The sequence below is a fragment of the Centrocercus urophasianus genome, unplaced genomic scaffold, assembly GCF_019232065.1.
Source record: "Centrocercus urophasianus isolate 14NV4802_14NV808 unplaced genomic scaffold, USGS_Curo_1.0 seq_10, whole genome shotgun sequence".
Lineage (NCBI taxonomy): Eukaryota > Metazoa > Chordata > Aves > Galliformes > Phasianidae > Centrocercus > Centrocercus urophasianus.
The window spans coordinates 28,244,018-28,267,018 of record NW_024884142.1 but is presented as its reverse complement, the minus strand read 5'-3'; the positions used below and the strand labels follow the sequence as shown (position 1 = coordinate 28,267,018).

The 23,001-nt window shown below is 39.2% G+C and overlaps 1 protein-coding gene across 2 annotated transcripts in view; it reads right to left on the bottom strand.

Annotated features, from left to right (window-relative positions):
* ZNF292 (zinc finger protein 292) overlaps positions 1-23,001 on the bottom strand; it is a 56,127-nt gene that overhangs the window by 16,183 nt on the left and 16,943 nt on the right. Inside the window, exons 2-4 of one of the 2 annotated variants that reach the window (XM_042813448.1) lie at positions 12,213-12,367; positions 11,075-11,153; positions 8,005-8,140 (exon numbers count right to left, since the gene is read on the bottom strand). In XM_042813448.1, coding sequence (XP_042669382.1) covers positions 8,005-8,122 — 118 coding nt within the window. In that variant the 5' untranslated portion in view covers positions 8,123-8,140; positions 11,075-11,153; positions 12,213-12,367. Of the gene's footprint in view, positions 1-1,997; positions 2,096-8,004; positions 8,141-11,074; positions 11,154-12,212; positions 12,368-23,001 lie in introns of those variants that run through there. The other variant, XM_042813455.1, reaches the window with a different exon arrangement.

Sequence of the window (23,001 nt, the reverse complement as noted above, 5' to 3'; positions counted from 1 at the left end):
TTACTAAAAGATTGCCTTGCAGTTGAAATTAGGTCAGCCATTCTCTTTAATCAGAAGCAAGTAAATTTAGGGCAGAAAATACTGCCTTTAGCAGATGCAATGCCAGCTAGACCTCATCGTTATCTTTCACACATTTTAAGGTTTCTGGTTGAATCATTTCAACCAGCTTGTTAGTTGTTTGTTCAGAAATCTTCAACGCTATTACAAACGATCATCCATGGCTCACTGATGTGTAAGAGTATTCAATCAAGTGAGACTTTCTTCTTTTCTCCACGTCGAGGAAGATATAAACAGTTTTTATTCATGCTGTAACAAAGGACGGCTACAGCACACCAACAGAAAATTGGTAGATGGTAGTCATTTTTGCATTTATGATAAGATGATGAGACACTTCCCTTTCAAATAGCATAAGCAATGTTTTTCTGGTGTAATTTCCAGTCCTTCATTAAAAAAAAATCATACTCTTGTCAACCCACAAATGACCCAGTGATTAATTACATTCAACAGCTTTAGTTTTGCTCTTCCTCCTACCAGGTAGGTACCAGTAATCCCTTCACCCACAGTGTTTACTCTGCCAGCTACTCTGCTTTAAATAACATTGGAACATTTAACCTTATTTCTGTAACAAGATACAGGAAGACTTTAGAGACTTCAAGCTATACTGGTAATCCAGGACGTTTCACTCTGATTTAATTACGATATTTAATATTTTAGAGACTTTGTTTTAGCTACCAGGCCTCGGTATAATCCTTTCCTTTAGTGTCCTACTGCTGTAGTTAGCTTACCTTACATAATCATCAGAACATTTTCTGTTATCAGCTCAACAAGAAGCAGGAAGACCTCAGGGTCAAAGCTACATATTACCTCTTAAGTCTTTATTCTAATCCAAGTGATTTTAATCATTACAGTTAATAATTGAAAGCTCACTCAAAATACAAGTTTTAATTATATTTATTTCATAGATAAACTATGCAGTGTATTTTAAGACAAAAGATAGTGCCAAGGTTGAGGGAGTAAGCCCATGGTGGTACACAGTCTTAAAAACAGGACTTTGCTTGTTGATGATGATTATTATTATTAATGTTTCATAAATGTATTTTACACTGTGACGTCTTACTTAAGAGGTATTGCAGACGAACTGTTAGTTCATACAAATGCTTTCTATATTTCTTTTCAGGTCAAATCAGTTTACGATTACAAAATCTACATAATTTGTAGTAAATACTTCAGTTTAACAATAGCACAATTCTTTCAAGAACTAGTAAATACTGATTTTGTGCACTGTTCACTGACATTTACAAACTTAAAAGACACATGCAAAATATACTTAAAAACATAAAATTAAAATGAGAAGAAAAAAGATGAGCAGATGACATCTGACAGATGGTACATTGATCTGGTAACTGGCAAACGCAGATATACTGGACTCTAACCTTCTTGATGCTTTCCCTCATATTCCCTCACATCCCACACCTGGAGCATCACTACCAAGTGATTCTGTGTCAAGTCCACAAGAACTACTACTGACCTGTAATACAGGTAATCCTTACAGCATACATGAATTAAAAAAGAGAAAGGATAATCTTTGGATTAGTATCACACAAGAGCATGAATAAGCTGTGAACACAGTCTTGTATTAACAAGTTCTCTCTGGTGGACAGTCCACATGTATATCACATTTTGGATGACTAGAAGACTTGTAGAACACAAAGCAATGATTTTTTGCCTTACTCAAAGCACTCATAATCCTACTACTCTAGTCTTTGCCAATTCTTGGGTAGATATAAATTAATCTACCGGAGACCTTTATTTCTTCACAACCTCACTCTGGCCGGGGAGGATGAACGAAGACAAGAGGTGAATGTACATGTGGACTATCCATCTCAAAGAACTTCAGTTACTTGTAAGTAACCTCCTTCGTCATCTTCAAGTGTTAGTCCACATGTGCGTTCACACTGTGGGTGACTCTGAACTGTACTGGATACTTTCATATTTACCTGGAGCTGGGTCTCAGAATCCTTCATGCAAACAACATCTCAGCACAAGTCTGCTGAATGCAGCACCAATCCTGGATGCTTGTACGATGGCATAATGTCTGGTGAAAGGGTAAAAGAAGTTCCAGGTGGCTGCTTTGCATATACCCAGGATGAAAACACTTTTAAAAAAAATACTTTTTAATTTTTAAGTGATGTTGCTGGTATCTGATGGTGGGTGCTCTGATTATTCAAAATAGTTCTATGCTGGCTGCTTAAATTCTAGCCTTCCCTGATCCAATATCTTTCCTTTGATAATCTCTCACTAGTGATGGTTGTATCCTTGAACATCTCTTCAGTGGGACATTCTTCAGAAATCTGCCTACTACACTTAAACCTATGAAAAATTCAAGAATTCTTGACATCAAGGTTTAAATCTCTAGGGATAATCAGAATCAGATAAAAGAAAAACCAAACAGAACCCTCACTTCTTACATGGTTATTTCAGAACGTTTTTCCTCTGGATAGTTCCTCCATCCATCCTCAGTATCTGCTGAGGTGATACCAATGACAGCAGAGGCTTAGTTTTGGAGGATTTCATGATAACTACAAGGAAATGACAATATCTAGGATGGAAAAAGAGTGGCTCATGCTGAAGAGTGCAAGCCACGCTGACAGAAAGAGATGGTGGATGTGCAGTGGTGTTTTTACCATTCTACAGATTCTTACACAACTCAAAATACTTAGCCATACTTCAGTTTTCAGTCTTCAGAATCCTAGGCAGTATGGCTCATCAGATTAGGTATCCAACTTCAAGAAAGGTAAATTCCGGTTGTTGCAAATTCAGATCAGTCATGACTTGAATCACGACTAAAATTAGGAATGACCTAAAATGAAACATCTGATAGTTCAGGAGGCTAGTAAGACAAAAGACCCACTCCTAAGTGAAGACCATCTTACTAAGGTTTCCTTCCCTTACAAATCGATGAAGCAGGGAAGCATGGAAAATTCCTCTCTCCAGATACAAGCACTGGTTCCTCATTAGTGTTCTGATGCAATCTCAAGAAAAACGACAACCCTGCAGTTGAAACCTGAAACAATGGCAGATCCAGTCAACACAAAAATGCAATACAACACCTGATAGTCATATGAAAACAGTTCTGAGTACTAAGGCAAATGAATCACTTTCAGACTTGTCAGTGATCACAGTTAGTGCTGTCATCTTGAACTTAATGATGTGGATAAGATTTCACTATCGTATGTCTAAAATGTATTTCTAAATTTCTTTCTGCTTCAGTACTGGGACTAGTTAGTCCCACTATTGAGGTCAGGGGAAAACGGTTGAGCAGTGGTCCATAGTGAAGAATGTTACCAATATATTCATAAGGGATCTCTGCAATGCTGTATGGGAATGTTGGTACTTTGCTATCTTAGTGACCCAGTGGGATCATGTAACTTTGGTTAATCTCTCAAGTCTCAACTGTCCATGATGCTACATAAGCCAAGCTCAAAATTTGATAAATATTACTTAAAGACACAGGAGACAGGTTTAGGAACAAAAAAAAGGACAAGAAAACATACATGAACAAACAAGTAGTTGATAGCACCTGAGCACACTTTTAAGAGATAATACTGGTGAGGAACCAGGATTTGAACCAAGAAGTTGCAGGCCTAGACACAACTGTTGTGGGTGCTATTGTATAAAGACACAGATAAGGATCAGAAGCAAAAAAGAAAAAAAGTTTGTGGAACTGAAATACTGAGGGGGGAAATCTGTTTTTCTTGGAACAGTGTGGACATCCTTCAGTACAGGACATACAGTACCAAGCAGATTCAGGAAACTCAAAAGGAGATTCTTTCAGGAAAAAGAATAGAATACTCTCAATCTCAGGGGGGCAGTCACAAGTAGCGCTATCAGCTCCAGACGTCCACTCATGGGGACCCACAGATGATCTTCAAAGTCCCTAGTGACAATTCAGTTTCAGAAAATAAATTATCTTCAGAGTCACAAGTCAAGAATAACAAAAAGGTATCAAAGTATATAACAATGTATATATAAATACACAAAAGACGAAAAGACAATGCCTATGTTCCACTTGCAGAGGTAGAAGTTTTATTTTCTTCAGAAACAACCTAAATGGGTTATCATCATTATAGAAATTGTCAAAGAGGTTTATTTGGTGACATTTATCACACAATCTGGTAACTTAAGTCAGACTTCCCAACATTTATGTTCACAGATGGGTAAACAAACCAGCCAATACCAATGTTTGTCACTCAAGCAGGTGACAAATCAAGCAACTTGGAGAGTATTTCCAATTTGAAAACGTTTTATATACATGCACACATGCAAATATGTATCTATAACATCTATAATTATTGCAATACAGTTCATGACAGATTTTACTATTTTGTAACACTGCAGGTTCATAGCACTGTATTAACATCTTGTAGAGAAGTAGGAATATCCATCAGCATCAAATAAATCAGTGACAGGTACACTGTTCTTGTCAGCACTCCAACAACTGAGCACCCACTGTCTTTCTTTTTTTTGACCTCCTTAGCGTGTGGATCCTTCCAGACATACAGTCATCAGAAAATTGAGCTGTGCAGTCAGGAGAAGTCACTACTTAATGACAGGGCACTCAGAGAACAATTTCCCTATCATTTTATGAAATTGGCACTTCTGGCTCGTATTTAAGTGGAATCTATTCAACAATCCATTCCTAAAAGTGGAAGAGCAAGAGTCCAGTAAACCAGAGTTTATACTTGCTTGACTATAATCAGAACAAATCAGACGTGTTATCCAGTCAGTTATAATTGTCTTTCACCCTATCTATGACATTTGATCAATTTGAAAACAAAGAATTTAAAAAGTATCTAATTCTGTGATGAAACAGACACCTAGTTGTGTTTGCTGCAGCAGATGCAAAGAGGCAAAATGACCTTCAGGAATCAATGGCAGAGATATTTGAGATGATAACTGACCGAATTCTAGCAGCTGTTCTTTTGGTATTCTGGTTCATTTGGTTCAGAATCTGAATGGGATGAAATTTTACTGGTTCCGTCATAATTGAGGCTTACAAGACTGAAAATAAGATAAAATTAAGATGATGCAATAAATGAAAAAAAAAAAAAAACAACAACAGGAAAAGAGGACGGTGCTTAGGTAAAAACATTTCCAGTCTCAACTGTTACAGTTGCTTGAGTGCATGCAAAGAAGAGCAACAAAGCTGGTGAAGGGACTGGAAAAAACAAGAGTTATGAGGAGTGGCTGGGGGAACTGGACCTGTTTCAGCTGTAGGAGGCTGAGGGGAGACCTCATTGCTTTCTATAGCTACCTGAGGCTGCAGCAAGGAGGGCATCTCTTTACTCAAGCAACAAGTGATAGGATGTGAGGAAACAGTCTCAAGTTGCACCAGAGAAGGTTTAGGTTGGATATTAAGGATTTTTCCTCATGGAGAGGGTGGTCAAGCATTGGAAGAGGCTGCTCAGTGCAATGGTGGATTCCCCATTCCTGGAGGGATTTAAGAGAAGTGGAACCAGGGGTGAGGGTTCAGTAATGGGACTCAGTACATCAGCTTGGTGGTTGGATTTGATGATCTTGGAATGTCTTTTCCAAGCTATATGCTTCTAAGATCTCCAACAAATATGTATTTGTGCTAATTGTTATGTAAAGACTGCACTGAATTTGCCAATTATAGCATTCCACGTAACAAGCTGACTACTTGAAAGAGATCTCCTGTAATAGCAAAGAACAAAATCCTGAAAGCAAAGTTCGCAAATACTCTGGAGATTATTATACTGAAATTAATGTTGAATGGTTTGTACACTGTCTTCATTATCTGAATGGGAAAGCAAACACTGCTTTTGAATACAGGGAAGCCACACAAACTCATAAGCACCAAGCACACATTTTTTTTAATTTTTACTTTTTAAAATTTAAATCTGTTTTTCACTGAACAGAGCTCTAAGTCAAGAAACTCATCATTACCTTTAGAATTTTCCTCCTCGCAAATGTTGTGTACATTGGTGAGACTTTGCAGAAGGGGTAACGCTTACTTTTGATGACATTTTATTGTAACATGTAATCTTGTACAATTTAGGCAGGAAGAATTTTCTACCATCAAGAGAAGTAATAACTCTAACAGGAGTCACTCAAAAGGGCAGTCAGTCCTTGGAAGAAGCATTCTTAAATAAAAAAAGCATTCAGAACTAAAAAAAACCCTGCAGTGGCAGTAGAAGACTTATTAGGAAAACACTGATAAGATGAATACTCATCACGAGATTCACAAGTGAGCTCAGAAGGCACTCAAATACAAGGTAATCAAATACTAATTCCACCTCTCTTAGAAGCATCTCACTGCTGCTAAAAGACGGTTGATACAAAGCTACTATTATTAGAGTATTCTGGAATATTATAAAATCACATACCAATCTAACATCTGTATTATGTAATTAATAAATTATTAGAAGGGACAAAATGCAAGACTGTTGCACAAAATGCAAGATCTTACACTCTTGTGTAAGAGTAAGGATGATTCTGTAAAAATCATCATATTATATATTCCTTGCACTTATCAGAGGGAGTTATGAGAATCTGGGTAGGAGAGATTCAGTCAATTTTCTGAAGGTATTAAAGGAAGTATCTAAAAGCCTGTGAAGACACTAAGCAATCTCTGTATTAGAAACCACATACTTACTTGGATAAGTTAGCAGGTGAAAGTAGAGAAAGAAGAAAGACTCTCTGTGAATTCACTGAGGACCTTTTATAAACTAGCACTTTTATAAACATTTGGAAAATGGAGTAGCACACAAAGTGACAAAATATGCTGATAAAAGTTTATTAAAATAAGTCAATTGTAGAAGACTGAAGAGGACTGCACTTCAGTAAGTGATACAACAGCCAAAATGCAAACGCTCATAAAAATCCCCAAGTGATTTTTGTGGGAAAAAAATCCCCACAAGCGTAACTTTACATGCAGGAAAATAGATTGTGTCTTAGAAAAATATCATGAAGCTGTGAAACACATACTACTACTCAGTGAACAAAGTGGCACTAAAACAGGGCTTTAAGAAAACACCGCTTCAGTGTTCAGTCGAAAAGTAAGCCTAATATTAGGAAATCATAAGATAGGGACACAGAACGAAGTGGGAATTCAGTACATGTATATCTTGACTACTGAATAAACCTCAGCCCTTTGTATCAGAAATGGCCAGTGAAGTTGGAATACAGTATGGAAGACTAAAAACACCGCAACAGAGAGACAAGCAGGGATACAATAGCAGTCTAACAAACCACATCTTACTGAAAAGATGCATTCATTAGAAGATGCAAGTAATAGTTTACTTTTTTATGAGTAGAGAACATCACACAGCGTGAGCAATATGCTAAACGTAAGAGAAGCTACTTCACTCGAGAACTGCAGTTCTGTCACAGACGCTTAGATGATGCTTCATACACATCCTAAAAGCAATTAGGCAGCCTCAAAGAATTAAAAAAAAATCAGTTAAGACTTCTTAACACAGAGATAGCAATTCTGAATTGCAAATCACTGGCACCTGCAACAAGAAATCAGGAAAATATCACTGTACATCTATGTTCCCTACGCAACTGCTGTTAGTCAATCTCAAAATTCTAATTTAAATTAATATTCAGTAATGTCCCACTTTGCATTTCATAGGTGAATAAATGCCGTGCTCATTTTAAATATAATTTCACTTTTTATGTCAATTGGTTTTTGTATAGCAAAACTGAACTTACCTAATTTTAAAATATGGAATCTCCCCTTACACAGATTATAGAGACCTCCAGCTATGATTACATTTTATGCAAGTTACTAACACTGTATTATTGATAAATTTTATGAACATACTGTTTTATTAATTCGAATAATGCTACAAAAATATATTTTATTTATATAGCTTATAAATGAATCACAACCTATATTGAACAAAAGGCTTATTTATAAGAGTAATATTCCAATGCATTAAAATTCATTTTTTCTCCAATGATTGTTTTAAATTTTACCTTTTTCGGGATCCAACTGCTCCTGGGAAAGAATACTACACAAGACTGGGTTCTTCCACACTCCCTTCTCTTGAGTAAGTGTAGTTAAAATATGCAGTTCCCCGCTGCCATTTTCCATCAGGTTTTTATGAGCCACCTTAAGGATGTATTTTACAAAACAATGTGTTGTTAAAAAGAAAGAGAAACATGTCTTTTATGTTCTTTTATATCTTACATAAAAACAAACAAAAAATCACCAGACAAAGAGTTAAATGCGTATCAAAATAACCTTAGTATGCAGCCTGTAACAGCATCACTTTTAGTCCACTTCCTAAGATTTAGTCAGAGAAACCTAAATCTCAGGAGGGGGACTGAACATCCCCAGTTTGCAGTGCAATTTATCAGCAAAGCTACTTCTGAAAACAGAATTTTGAAACGTGCTTCCCTTTTGAAAACTGAGGATGAAAAAAGTCTCTTGCGCATATACTGGTGTGACGTCAACTGTAAGACCTGATGGTTCTACTCAAATATGACGAAGGTAGACTGGATTCCTAAAATTAACCAAAATAATTTCTTCCACACTTCAATAGCAGGATTTGTTCTGGAAGCAGAGTTCTATTTGGGAGCAAACTAAATTGACTGAAAACTCTGAGGATTACATAGCAACGCACAATTAACGCTAGTCCTGAAAGAGGAAATTGCTCATTTCAATCTCTTCACATTTCTTTTACTTTCCCACCTGCTCTGAAGACTATGAAGCCTCCTGGCATAAACATGTCCCTTAGGAGTCAATCTGCATTAGATAGATGCTAGTAAAAAATCACTGTGAAAATCAGCTTTGGATTTTCCTTTACTATTTAGGCTGAAAAATATGAAGCAACTGTATCTTGTCTTTTTTTACTGTAATTATTTCACTCTCTCTACCCCACTACATATTTTGATAAATTACAGAATATCTCGAATTGGAAGGGACCAATGAGAGTCATAGAATGGCCTGGGTTGAAAAGGACCACAATGATCATCTAGTTTCAACCCCCCTGCTATGTGCAGGGTCACCAACCACCAGACCAGGCTGCCCAGAGCCACATCCAGCCTGGCCTTGAATGCCTCCAGGGATGGGGCATCCACAACCTCCTTGGGCAACCTGTTCCATCACCACCCTCTGTGTGAAAAACTTCCTCCTAATATCTAACCTAAACCTCCCCTGTCTCAGCTTAAAACCATTCCCCCTTGTCCTATCACTATCCACCCTCATAAACAGCTGTTCCCCCTCCTGTTTACACACTTCCTTCAAGGACTAGAAGGCCACAGTGAAGTCTCCCTGGAGCCTTCTATTCTGCAAGCTAAACAAGTCCAATTCCCTCAACCTTTCCTTGCAGAAGAGGTGCTCCAGCCCTTCCTGGCTGGAGAATCACGGAATAAAATTTCTGTCTCCATGCAGGACCGCCCCAAAACTCAAACCCTGTGCCTAAGAGCATTGTCCAAATAGTCTCTGAACTCTTGCAGCTTGGGGCCACGACCACTTTCTTAGGGAAGGACCTCATCCAAATCTCCACCTGCTCTTCCCCTGACACAGCTCTACGCTGTTCCCTCAGGTCCTGTCACTGTCACCAGAGTGCAGAGATCAGCGCCTGCCCTCCCAATCTTCCTGATGACAGAGATGTTGGCCACCATGAGGTCGCCCTTTAGTCCTTCATAATTTTCGTTGCCCTCCTTTGGACACATTCTACTATTTTTACATACTTGTATTGTGGAGTGCAGAACTGCCCATGTACTCAGAATGAGGCTGCACCAGTTTTGAGTACACTGGGACAACAACTTCCTTTAGCTATACTGTGCCTGATGCGCCCCAGGATAGAGTCTGCCTTTCTGGCTGCAGGGGCACACTACTGATGCACATTGAGCTTAACATCAATCACATCCTTCCTTCCTCTTCAGGGCTGCACTACAGCCACCTGCACCCCAATCTATAAAGTACATACAGGATTACACGAACCCAGGTGCAGAATCTGGCATTTGCTCTTGTTAAACGTTATACAGTTGATTATTGCTCTGTGTGATCTACCAAGATCTCTCTTTCAGTCCTCTCTAACCTCAGGGCAGTTGATGGCTGAGTAGTTTAGAATAATCTGCAAAACTATTTAGCGGGCATTCAAACCCAGTGTCCAGATCATTGATAAAAATACTGAAGAGAACTGGCTGTAAAATTGGGAATACCAATAGTGACTGGCTGCAAGTCCGATATTATCCCATTTCTACAACCCTTCAAGCCCTATCTTTATGCCAACTGTTCACTCATCATATTTATACACACCTAGTTGCAGGCTGGATATTTTGTCCAGAAGGATACCATGAGGGACAGTATCAGAAGTTTTTCGAGAATGCACAAAACTCCCATTCCTTTTGATCACTAAGTATGTAATCTCATCATAAAAGGATGTTAACTTGGTAAGGCATAACTTCATAAATCCATATTGGCTTTGATCAATACGAATTGTCATTTAAATATTTTTTAATAACTCACAAAGTAATATTTTTCATAATTTTGCCCAGCATAAAGGTGAGACTGAGGCCTGTAATTGCCAGGTTCTTCTTTTTTGTCCTTCTTGAAAACTGGAATAACATTGGCAAGCTCCCAGCCAACTGAGAAGCACAATTTGTTTCAACACCCTTCTCTGAAAGCAGAGCTCTAATTCCTAACCAATTAGTTAGCCCAGCAGAAGACCTAAAAGTCTTGATAGATCTTGATAGATCATTCAAAAAAATAAACCTCCAGTGCACAACAGTAAACAGCAAAAAATAACTTAGACACAATATTGTTCCACTTCTAAAGGCTTTTAAAAAAAGAAGTATAGTTTAAAGAGTGAAGTTCTTTCAAATATTTAAAAGGAGTTTTTCTCCAAAGCTGCTACATGAACTAAGAGACAAGTGATACAATTGACAGCAATTGTTTCAAAGTATACTGAATTTAAAGCTGAACGGTTTGATCTTTATCATCCAATAGGAAACAAGTCTTCAGGCATGCTACATAATATCCTTACATTTCCAACACATTTTTAAAAGCTAGAAAGTCTCCACTGCTCAAACTCACCTGTACGAAAGCCTGAAACTCTTCCCATTTATTTTCAGGTAAATCAAGGGGCAGACATAACAGAAGTTCAATACAGCTTCTGAAAGGCAAATATGAATAGTATCTGATGCATTTTTTTTGCTTTTAAAATGTATAATAAGCAGTTTTTTACTCTAGTATCCAAACAGCCATTTGTTTAAAATGCTAAAGTTACAATACGGGTTCTTCTGTTTGAACAGATAAAGAGAAGGTGGTCTTGGATACTTTTGCATAATTTAGAAAAGCAGCCTCTCTAGAAAACACTAATTCCAACAACAACAACAAAAAAGAACAAATGAAAGAATTTTTCATTGAAGTCCAACACTGTAAACAACCTGTTAACAACTGCACAAATTGATGCATTTTCACACTGCATGGGGATCAATACTAACAACGTACTTCGTGTTAGGGATGGTGGCTTGTCCTACATCAGAGGAGTCCTAAAGACTTCTCCACCTCCAATAACCAAAGACATTCTTTCTCATATGCAGCATTCATCATGAGGAAGGAAAGTGTCTCCCAACTGCACTGGGGCTGGCTAGGATGGAATTCATATTCTTCATGACAGCTTGTATGGTGTTTTGACCAAAGCAGTGACTTTAACAGCCATTTTAGCTTCTGATCCACGCTGTTCATACAGCATCAAGGCCCTTCCTTTCTCACTCTGTCCCTCAGTGAATAGACTGGGGAATGTGCAAGAGACTGGGAGATGGCACATCCAGGAAAATGACCTCAACCAACCAAGGAGATGTTCCATGCCATGCAACATCCTGCTTAGCAATAAAGAAGGGGCAAAAGGGAAAGGTTATCTATCTTTTGCAGAGGAACTGGCTGAGCATCAGTCTACCTATGAGAAGATTTTAAATCTTTTGTTCTTCCACTTCTCACTTACTTATTAAATAATTATTATCTTGGCACACCACAAGTTTTCTGCTTTTTATTGTTCTTTTCTTGCCTTTCTCAGCAAACAGCTGCATGGTGCTTAGCTGCCTACCAGCATTAACCCACACCACCAATCTATTTAGAGTTTTTATAATAGTAAACTGAACTGAGAAAGCATTCAGACAGTGAAAAGTTATTACTATACAGTTTGGGCTTAGTAAACAAAAAACATACTCACAGTGCTAAACGTTCGAGCACAAAGGCTACATTTTCACACTCAGAGGTAAGATAAGGTCGTGCTTTAACATAACTTCGGATAGCCACTGTATACACCTCCAACAGGGGCAGAGGATCTTCTGATGTTTTCCACTTCTCTGCATACTCCAACAGGGTCTGTTCATGGAGAGGAAGAAACACAAAGTTTAGGAACAAATACAAGTTTTTAATTTTGTACTCCTTGCTAACAAGACTTTCCTCCTTAATGATTATATTTATTGCCTTAATAGGAATTATGTAGGTCGCTCCAAAAGTAGTGGCTCCTACTTATTTCCATGAAAACAACAACAGATACAAAGGCACAACAACAGCAATTGATAAAACAAAATTCCAGCTGCAAAACATTATTTTGCAGCATAGTCATCACCATTAGCTATGCACTTTTGCCAGAGATGAACAAGACTCTGCATGCCACGCTTGTCAAAATCTGCAGCAGTGGAGGTGGCCTGCTGTCACCACAGCTGAAATGCACCACTCACTGCAGTACTGTGCTCACACCCTCAGTTTGGCCTCCATTACATCCAGCAGGCTTTGATGAGTATCAGTAGGTGCTACTTCTTCCATATGGAGGAATTCAATGCCACACTTTCACTTCATTCACGCTTCCATGTCAAACACCCTGTTTTCAGACTGCCTCTCAGCTGCCCTCTGTCACATGGCAATAACAACGGAATACTGACCGGAAGGTTTAACCTCTACTGCCATCCCACCAACATTCACCTCTGACACAGCAGGCCAATGCAATAAAACAGAAAGCATTACCCTCGGAGCAGTTATCATGTTTTCAGAAATGTATTTTTTCCATAAAACACACAGTTTCATAAAAAATTGAAACTTACCTCCCCCCAACACACTAAGAATTGCTCACTGATCATATAAAAACCAAAGGAGTGACAATTTCCCCCCATTGTAACACCAGATGATTCTGTCTGCGTTTGCATTTTCTGAATATAAAAGCCTAAAGATCACGTCTGGAAACACAGATAACCTTTTTTCTCCCCCATACACTCATAAATAAGGCACTGAAATAAACATTTTTAGATGCACATCTGTACAGTTTAGCTTCTAAAGCAAGTAAATAAAAGCATTATCTTAGTTTTAAATTCTATACTTTCAGGAACAGTTTTACCTTTCCTCTCTTCTGCCATCTTGCCAAAACTAAGCATTTTGAAGACTACAAATATACACCTAAAGCTCATTAGTTAAAAATCTACTTTCCTACTTGCCAAATGAATAGAAAAAAAAAAAAAGTTAGAAGAAAACTAAATAGAATGAACTAATTAGAATAGGACTAATTAGAACATGCAACTCTGCAGGGATAGGAGAATCAGCACCATCACCAAAAGTACAGAAGGCTTCCATTCATGTCAGGGAGGTCAGCGGGACTCAGACACATATTTAAGTTGGAAAAACAAGTATGGTTCTCACATCAACATACAAAACTTCCCCCTTAGATCCCTGCTCTCAAGCCTAGGGCAGCATAACTGGTAGGCAGACGACTTCTGCACTACTGCGGACTGTAGCCTGATGCTTTAAGATGATGGGTATTGCTGTTTACTTTCTAGGGTGCAACAGATAGAAATCTCACAGTAACAAACAGCAATTTACATCATCCAACACCCCGCTCAAAGAAGGAACATTACAATTAGCTGTTGGAGTAACACCCTATGAGGATACTCATCCCAGTAAGTATCCTAAGGACAGAGATCCTACAGTCTCTAAGAGTAACCTGTTCCTGCTTTTGACTAATGTTTACTGTGGCTCTTTCTCACCAGTATCATAATGCAGCCCCACAAGTGCTGAGTAAAGGGACTGATTTTCCCCATGGCTGCACTCATGTTAATACACATGCACAGGGTGGCTGCTCAGCTCTCAGTCTAGCAGGACAGCAGGGCTTTCCCAGCAGAGCTGCTCCCCAGCAGTTGGCCCCAGGCTGCAAAAGCAAAGGGCGTTCCCTACCATGTGCAGGGCCTCAGCTTGCCTCAGCTGAACTCCCCTAGCCCATCCCTCCAGGCTGTGAATAGTAACCCTGACTTCCAGCATACAGACTGCTCCCATCAATTCAGTACCATCTGCAAACCAGCTCAGGGTGCACTGCCCTCTCGTCTCATTCACCACTAAAAAGTCACAGAGCTTGTGCTCCAGTGTCAAGGCCAGACAAGATGCCACAGGCAGCCTGCTGCCACCTGGACTCTGTACTACACATCACAGGTCCTTGAGACACACTGTTCAGCTACCTTATTATATTGCCTGCATAAGCAGCCTTTTTCATGGTTTATAAGGACACTATGGAGACAAAGTCCAGGGCACTGCTGATACCAGGTAGAATACAAAACAGCTACACAACATTAGCTGCTGTCCTCTCATCTGCAGAACCAGCTATTTCTGCATGGCAGGAAACCAAGTTTGTCAACATTAAGGTATTTCACATAGCTCCTATGGTCAAGGCCATCAGTAAAAGTCACGCTTTCTCTTTTTATGACAGATGCAATTAAAATACTTTTGACAATATCGGTTCAACTCTGTCGAAGTTTTTTTCCTAGAGAATTAGAAATAGTCCTCTGGACAATAAAGTTTTTCTGCTACAGAATGTCTCATATACCTGAATAAAAAACAATGCAGTGCAGCTCACCTAATTTCAACATGCAAATATTAAAATGTAACTCTTAATATGCAAATATAACAATATTAGTGAACTCTTTATGCCTGGGATATAATGCAACTCAGACTATCAAATTAGACTTTGAGTAAGCCATCTCTGCCTTTACGTATTAAAAAGAGAACAGAATGTTAATTCTTTGGCAAAGACAAGTTTGTCACAGTAAAAGGCAAACCAAAACTAAGTTTATTCCTGTCTTCTACTCTTCAGTTTAATGCAACTCAAATTCAATACTGCCTTGTCTATGTCACGCATCTGTCCTGAGTTAGCTAATGGTAGTATTAAGAACATGCTTAAAATTCTCCTGTTCGCCAAAACAAACACTCATTAAAAAAAAACAAAAACAAAATCTGTGTTAAACTGAATCAGAAAACGTTTCAATGTGCTTGTTTGCAGTCACAATACCACAGCCAAGTTGCAGCACAGACAAAACAAAATACCAAGGGTATTCCAGTCAAGGACATTACAGGCCAAAAATTTTCATTTTTTCTGGCAAATAAGCTGCGTTAAAACTGATTTTAATTTAAAAGGAAATCTCAAAACAAAGTCACCTTTCAAAGAAGTTACATACTCCATCTTTTGCTGCAGCAGAAGACAGTTTCTGCAGCACCCAGTGCTCCCTGCTGGAATCCTGGGTCTCAAAGGAATATCATCTGTTTTGCTCTCACAGTCAACACGATCTCCTTGTAAGAGCAGATAAAAAAAGCACCGCAGATCATGGCAGAGCAATCAAGGGACAGCAAAGCACAGCAGAAGCATGAAAGAAGAGACAGCAAAAGAGGACTGGATAAACAAGCCAGCAACATTAGCAAATGTGTATTTCTGTATCATATGGCAATTCGGACCAATGAACTAGAATAATCAGATCAGAACAAGATTTCAGCTTCATCGGATCTTCAAAGAAACTCCTGTCAGAAGTCCTTCTCTTCCCGAATGCTCATACAGCCAGACGCACTCTGATTTCAGTTACTGATTTGTTCTAAGGGACATGATTAAGGATGCTAGCAGTAAAACAGCAAAGTTGAACAAAACAGCCCACCTTACTTTAACAACAAACAGTAGAGCTTATCTAATGTTATGCTTTTATAAAAGAAGCAATTCCTCCTCCCAGGTGAAAATGCAGAAACCAGCTGCTGGTGACATTATGAGTAAATGAGAGACTAGCATAGTAATAAAACATTCAGCATAGCTCTCTGTTCATTTGGATTCTTAAATGAGCCAGGAAAATTCAACATAGTAGTACGGAACGCTGCCTTGCATACCCTGCCATTTAGTTTCATTCAGCTGACTGCTTAAACCTGATACAGTGGATCTGTCCATCATCAATCTGCCAAATAGTTTCTGCCAGTAAGATAAGTTTGCATTTAGAGAGTTGATATAGCAAACAGGATTCCTCACTTGATATCAGAAATGCTAGGTTTACCTGTTACTTGATGTAAATATGATTTAAGGTACGGCACATCTACATCTTCAGAAGTCTGCAGCAAGCATCCAGATTAATGCAATCTTTGATGTGGCAAAGGACATTTCAAAGTTAGCTACCAAATCAGGACAGCATATCCTTAAAACCTCCAAGTGTGAAGTTGTGCAAGGAAGGAGAAGGAACCCTACATCTCCCCACAGACATAACTTAAGCAATTGGTTATCTGCTAAGCAGGGCCCAAGAGGATTGTCAGCTGGCACTGCAAAGACAGACAGCAACACCTAACAGAAGAAATTAACTGCCCTCCTGGAGAGATACTGAAACAAGACATGGTAAGTGACGATGGAGACAGACAGGCATCAACCAGATCAGAGGATCTCAAGTTTCACAGGGCAGGAAAGAGCTCACAGGTAGTCAGCATGCTGAAAAGCAAGTGAGGCACTACTGGAGTCTGATCTGAGTATGGGAGACTATTTAAGACCACAAGCCCATTATGACAGATAGTCACAGACAGATAGATTATGACAGCCAGAGCTGTCCCAGGCAACTAGGAACTTTACAGAAGCATCATGTAGTCATTAATATCAGAAAACTGGATTGAGGAGGAATTACAGAAGCACCTGCAGAACCTACAAAAGCTGAACCAACGCCATCCCAATCCAAGTCTAGCTTAGTAAGTTGAAGCAAACAAAATTTTATTTTGAAAATATGCTTAGAAGTAGTTAACCAAAATAAAACTAAATTTAACCAAAACAAATTCAAGTTGGCAAGTTCTTAGAATCCACCATCTAATGACAACTATTTGGCATGCTGGTGAACACTGTTCTTTTAAAGCAATGCATACAGATTCAGACAAACTGTATAAAGCCTGCAGAGAGGCTTTCACTGTAACAATGGCACTAATTTCAGCATTAAGTAGTGCTACCTATTGCTACCTGTATGTGAAATATGTATTTCATATATATATATAGATCAGCCACTTCCAAGCCATTATATGAACTATATTAAGCACTTACGCCCACCACACCCTTCTCAAATATTCTTCAAGTATGACAGATACCCTTGTCTGTCCTCAGACTACACAGCACTGTCAGTGTACAGAGAAAATCAAATTCATTCTGTTTTGCTTAATGAATCATTGCTGTGTTCCGTTTACAACCACAAAAAGTAAGAATCTTACCCCCAGCCCTGGGCCTCATTAAGTTAGTTATCTCCCCAGTTAGGACATGCTTGTTAATCAAGCCAAGTACTGTGTGTAGGGCACAGCAGCAAAATTCTGTTCCTCTGTGAAAAGTGCCTTTTGTTTCACAGCTGCAGTTTACATGGTCAGGAATGTTCTGAAAGTGGAAGCACTTCCATTTGTGCAACAAAAATCAATATACATTATATATGTGATTTAAACTGTGGAAAATACAGGTAACGTTCAGACAACATCTTTTATCTTTCTCAGTCGTTATCAGAGTGCTTACATAAATATTTCACAGCAGCAATGCACCCACCAGACAACGTGTTTCTACTTTCAAGTATTGCATCCAGCAGCCTCCTTTGCTAAAATTAGCCCTGCAATACCAAAGCAGTGTTTCATACTAGAAGAAGGGACTGTTTACTATTAACTGGAGTTTCACATGTATGGTCCACGCCTACATGCTTCTTGAGAATCTGACTCTAAGATCTGATTCTTTACCTCTTAGACACCTGGATACAGGCAAGCTTACTTAAGTATGTTAAAACATGCCTCAAACTGTCACTTCCATTCCTGTCTAAGCCTAAGAGACTAACAGAGGGAGAAAGTGACGGACAGCAGAGATACAGGTCAACTGTGCCTCTGAAAGCACTCCTGTAACTAGCAAAATGCCCATTTCAGTGGCTACCCTCAAGCACGTTTACACCAGCAACAAGCAACAAGCATGACAAAGTTGTTAGGAGCTGCACACAGTGGCAGAAAGAACACCCTCTGAGAAGGCAACTTGGAGGCAGTGGCAGCAGCCGCTGCATTACAAGCAGTAAGGCTCAGGAGTGAAAGCACTGCTTAGTCAGATCACCCCAGTACCTCATGTTCACACGGAGCTCATGAAGGCAGGGCTCACCTTCGGCTGGCACAACCCTACAATCTTCTCCTCCAGAATCTGCCAGTAACTGACCCAAAAACACAGATACCTTCACAGGAAACAGCAAAACAGGCTGGTTTCAGAAAACAGGGCAAGCTTTACTCAGAGATCCATTCACAGCTTGTATCATCAGATAGATCACAAGCAAATTAAAGCGAATTGAGGATCCTGAGTTTGCTATCACCAAGCAGCACAGTGCAGCTGGAAGCATGTGGCAAAGGGCTGCCAGATTCCCTCTCTGGGCAGAAAGCTGATACATGTGGGGCTTGTTAGTGGAAGATGCCAGGAGCTGAATGTCAACAAAGATTGCCAGCACTGATGTCAAAAAATGTAGCAGCCTGAGTAAAGAAAGTAAGGCACTGCAGCAATGATTCTGGAACACTTTTCTTGACAAGCACCTTAGGAATGACAAGACTAAGTGGATTCAGTTCCACATACCCAAATACTGGACTAGATGGGGCAGTTGCACAATCTCTAGCAACACTTCAAGGGTAAAGAAGTTTTTGCCTTCAATAAATGTATATACAATTCACATGCAAATACACATCATATTAGACAGGCTCCCTTTCAGTTATATTTTTCTTCCTTTGGAGCTACAGTTACTCTGCTATCCTTGAACCAGACTTCTCTTTTGTTACCTGAAAAAATGAATAGGCTAAGTCAGGTAAATAACCAAAGAGATTACAAGTAAGTTTAAAGAAAAAAAAAATCAGTTTCAAAGATGGAAGTCTAAAGGTATGTTGTCTGTGAAGTACTTCTATAACAACACAAAAAGACCTACTTGAGTTCCTCTATAAGCAAAACTACACTCCTTTTTGAAATCTCACATTAGCTATTACTTTGAAAGACCAAGACAACCACATCTGAACATTTTTGGCTGACATTCCACGTGGTTAAATCACAAAACTATACTTCACATCCGAAAATTTTATACAGCAAAATACATTCTCCGTGGTGTACAAGAAATTTCAGTTCAACAGCAGTGGAATAAGCCAAAGTAAACAGGGAATCATTTGCATCGTTTGAAAAAGTGCATACTTTTCGGTGGACGATGAGGATGTGGGATATTTACTGGCGGTGGGTAAAGCAGGAACAAAGTTTTTTCAAGAATAGCATGGAAGAATTTACTAGTTATAATCCCTCTCATGTACTGCTATCAAATTTGCACGTTCTGGAGGCATGCTACTTAGTATGCAAGGGAGTTCTTGCCAAAGCCTTACATGAATGTAAACAAAAGACCATGCTTCATCTTCATGCTGCAACACCCACTGCTCCTCCTCCTCCAGATAAGGCTGCTGTGTTTCCCCTCAGGGTGGCAGAAAGAATGAAACAAAGAGGTAAGGTGCTTCACTTTTACTGTATGTGTGGCCAAACCTATTGACACCACCAGGGCATACACTGGTTAACACCTACATGCAATAAACAACAAATCCTACCATATCCACATATCCATCATCCAAATAGCTAAAGTAAAGAATATTACATCATGTTAAAAAAAAAAAAACAACTATTAAGATAAGAAAGGGGTGGCACAATTAAGGACCTCACAGATCAGTGAAGCGTGTAAGATAGGCTCACAGTCTTTCACTTCAAACTGCCTTAAATACTCATCCTTAATTTTTAAAAACTGAGCAGACCAAAAATCACAACACTTTTTGACCTGTAAATGTGAACAGCAAGTAGCTCAGTGCAGGACTAGATCTTCTAGATGTATTAAATATTGGCACCAGAAAAATTAAAGGAGTGCTGCTAATTTACAATATACAGCTGGCAACCACATAAAATGAGATTCATCATTTAAAAATGTGACTACTCAGTATTTAATTTCTGATGTTGCAGAAGATTACAGAATGGCCAGGGTTGGAAGGGACCTCAAGGACCATGAATCTCCAACCCCCCTGTCACATGCAGGGCCACCAACCTCCACATTTAATACCAGACCAGGCTGCCCAGGGCCCCATCCAACCTGGCCTTGAACACCTCCAGGGTGTCACATCACATGTGACAAAATTTTTGGCTGTCTAAATCAAAAGCCACCCAGACTTCCAGCATCCTGATAAATTTCCAGCTTCATGTGATATCCAGTACCACAGCACTTACAGTTTATTATAAAGCATGCCCTGATTTAAAGATTAGTAGGTTGCGAAAATACTTTGTCACTATTGCATTTTCTTAAAGCTCTAGACTTGAAATAGAGTCTTGTGGACTATGACTGCAGAAACAAATTTCCAGTCAGCCTCAAACTTAAGACGACCTGCTGCTCCAGCAGGAAGAATACAGGTTTATGGGTCCAATGAGATTCACCCCAGGGTACTCAAAGAGCCTGCTGATATCACTGCAAGACCCATCTCAATTAGTTTTCCAAGTCTTGGGAAACTGGAGAAGTTTCATTGACTGGAAGCTGGCAAACATCCCAGTTTTCAAGAAGGGCAAGAAAGACGACGCTGGTAATTACAGGCCTGTTAGCCTCACTTTGGTGCCCGGCAGAATTATAGAGAACATTATTTTGCGAGTTAGTATAAGCCAACAGAGTCATAGGTTGCAGTCAACATGGGTTCACAAGGGGAAAGACCTGTTTAACAAACTCAAATCTCTTTTACGACAAAGTTACCCACCTAATCCACCAAAGGAAACCAGTTCATGTTATCTTTCTGGATTTCAGCAATGCCTTCGCTAACGTTTTTCACACCATCTTTCTGGTCAAAACGCCCACCATACAGCTAGACAAAAACATGATGTGGTGGGTGAACAACTAGCTGATATGTTGGGTTCAAAGGGTAATACGGCATATGGAGTTGCATCAGGCTGGTGGTCACTCACTGCTGGGGTTTTGCAGGGCTCCCTTTTAGGGCCAGTTCTCTTTATTGTTCTCAGGAAAGACTTGGATGAATGACTTGAAACACTAAGTTTGCACATGAAACTAAAATGGGAGGAACTGTTGACTTCCCTGAGTTTTCTCTTGAGGGTAGAGGGGCCTTGCAAAGAGACCCTGACAAACTGGAGGGCAGGCAATCACTAACCACATCAAGTTTAATGACAGCAAGTTCCATATTCTGCATTTGGGATAGGGCAAATCTGGCTAAACATAGTGGGGGACAAACAACTGGAATACAACCCTGCAGAAAGGGATGTGGCTCAGGTTGACTGCAAATTGAACCTGAGATACCAGCATGCCCAGGCAGTCAAAAGGGCTGCTAACAATCCTGGGGTGCATCAGGCAAGCTGGGGGTTAGGGGAAGGTTCTTCACCAGCAGGAGATGGGCATGGAACAGGCTGCCCAGGGCAGCAGGCACAGCCTGAGCTGCTGGAGTTCAAGGAGAGTTTGGACAATGCTCTGACACCTAGATTTGATTTTCAGGTAGTCCTGTCTGGAGACAGGATTTGGACTCAATCACGCTTACAAGTCTCCTCCAACTGGGGATAGTCTCTGATTCAATGATTCTAATGAACTGAATATGACTAGTAATTAAACTATGAGTAATTTAATTAGGCATAAAAGTATAAATTCTTCCCTTCGCTTTCTTTTAGGAGTCTTATCTGCTTTCTGTACTCTTTTGACACCTTGTTATATTACTACATTGCTCAGTGGAAGAGAAATTAATTTCTCATGCAATCCTTGCAAGTCAACAAGACTAAATACCAACACCCAAAAGTTACTCTCATTGCAACAGACAGATCCAATCTTTGGATCACTGTTTTGGACAGTCTCTTTCCTGTACCTGCTTCATTTCTCAATTTTTAAATCAGTCTTGTGCCAATACCATTACATTCAAACAACTCTAATATTAAAGTTTTGTACTACTCTTGATTTAAAGAAATAACACACTAAGTTGACCTGTGAGATTTTTCTTCCTCCATAAAAGATTATAACGTAGGGAGAAGAAATTAAAAAAACACAAAGTCAGATGGGAAAAGACATAGCTATGAATTCTGCACCACACTTGAACCTCTGAAGTTTGTCTTTTTAAGGCTGCAACTCTACAAGACTGCTAGGGAAAAATCTCAAATGATTATTTTTGCCAGTGTTAAAAAACATTAAAGGCCAAACTCTTTATTTTTCATTTTCTCAGAAGTACATGAAAAGACGAATTTCCTGTCAAAATTCTATGTAAATTTTCAGGCACTGGGAAAAAAAAATAAAAATGCAGAGAATCCTCTTAATGGAGCTTGGAATGCCAGAGATGCATGTTTCACATAGAAACAAGTAAACGACCAGACAGAATGCTGAAATACATTTTTATTTGAAGTAATGTATCATCTGTGATGCTATCACTATCTCACTGTAAGATAAGGAGAGCTAAATATGCAAACTCACACAACATATATATTTTTGAACAGCTGACTTCTACTGTAGATCTTGTTACAAACTCTCATTCATCGGCAGACAACACCTTTTTAAAGTGTACAATAAATTTAAGCGGGAGTAGAATCTGAAGCACTGTGAACTGTTTGGTTCATCTAATTACTGCTTAAGTGGTTCTCATCATTTGAGTCACTTTCTTTTCCTACACAAACTGGGCAAATACAAGGCCATATGTATTTACTTCCTTCAGGTCATGAA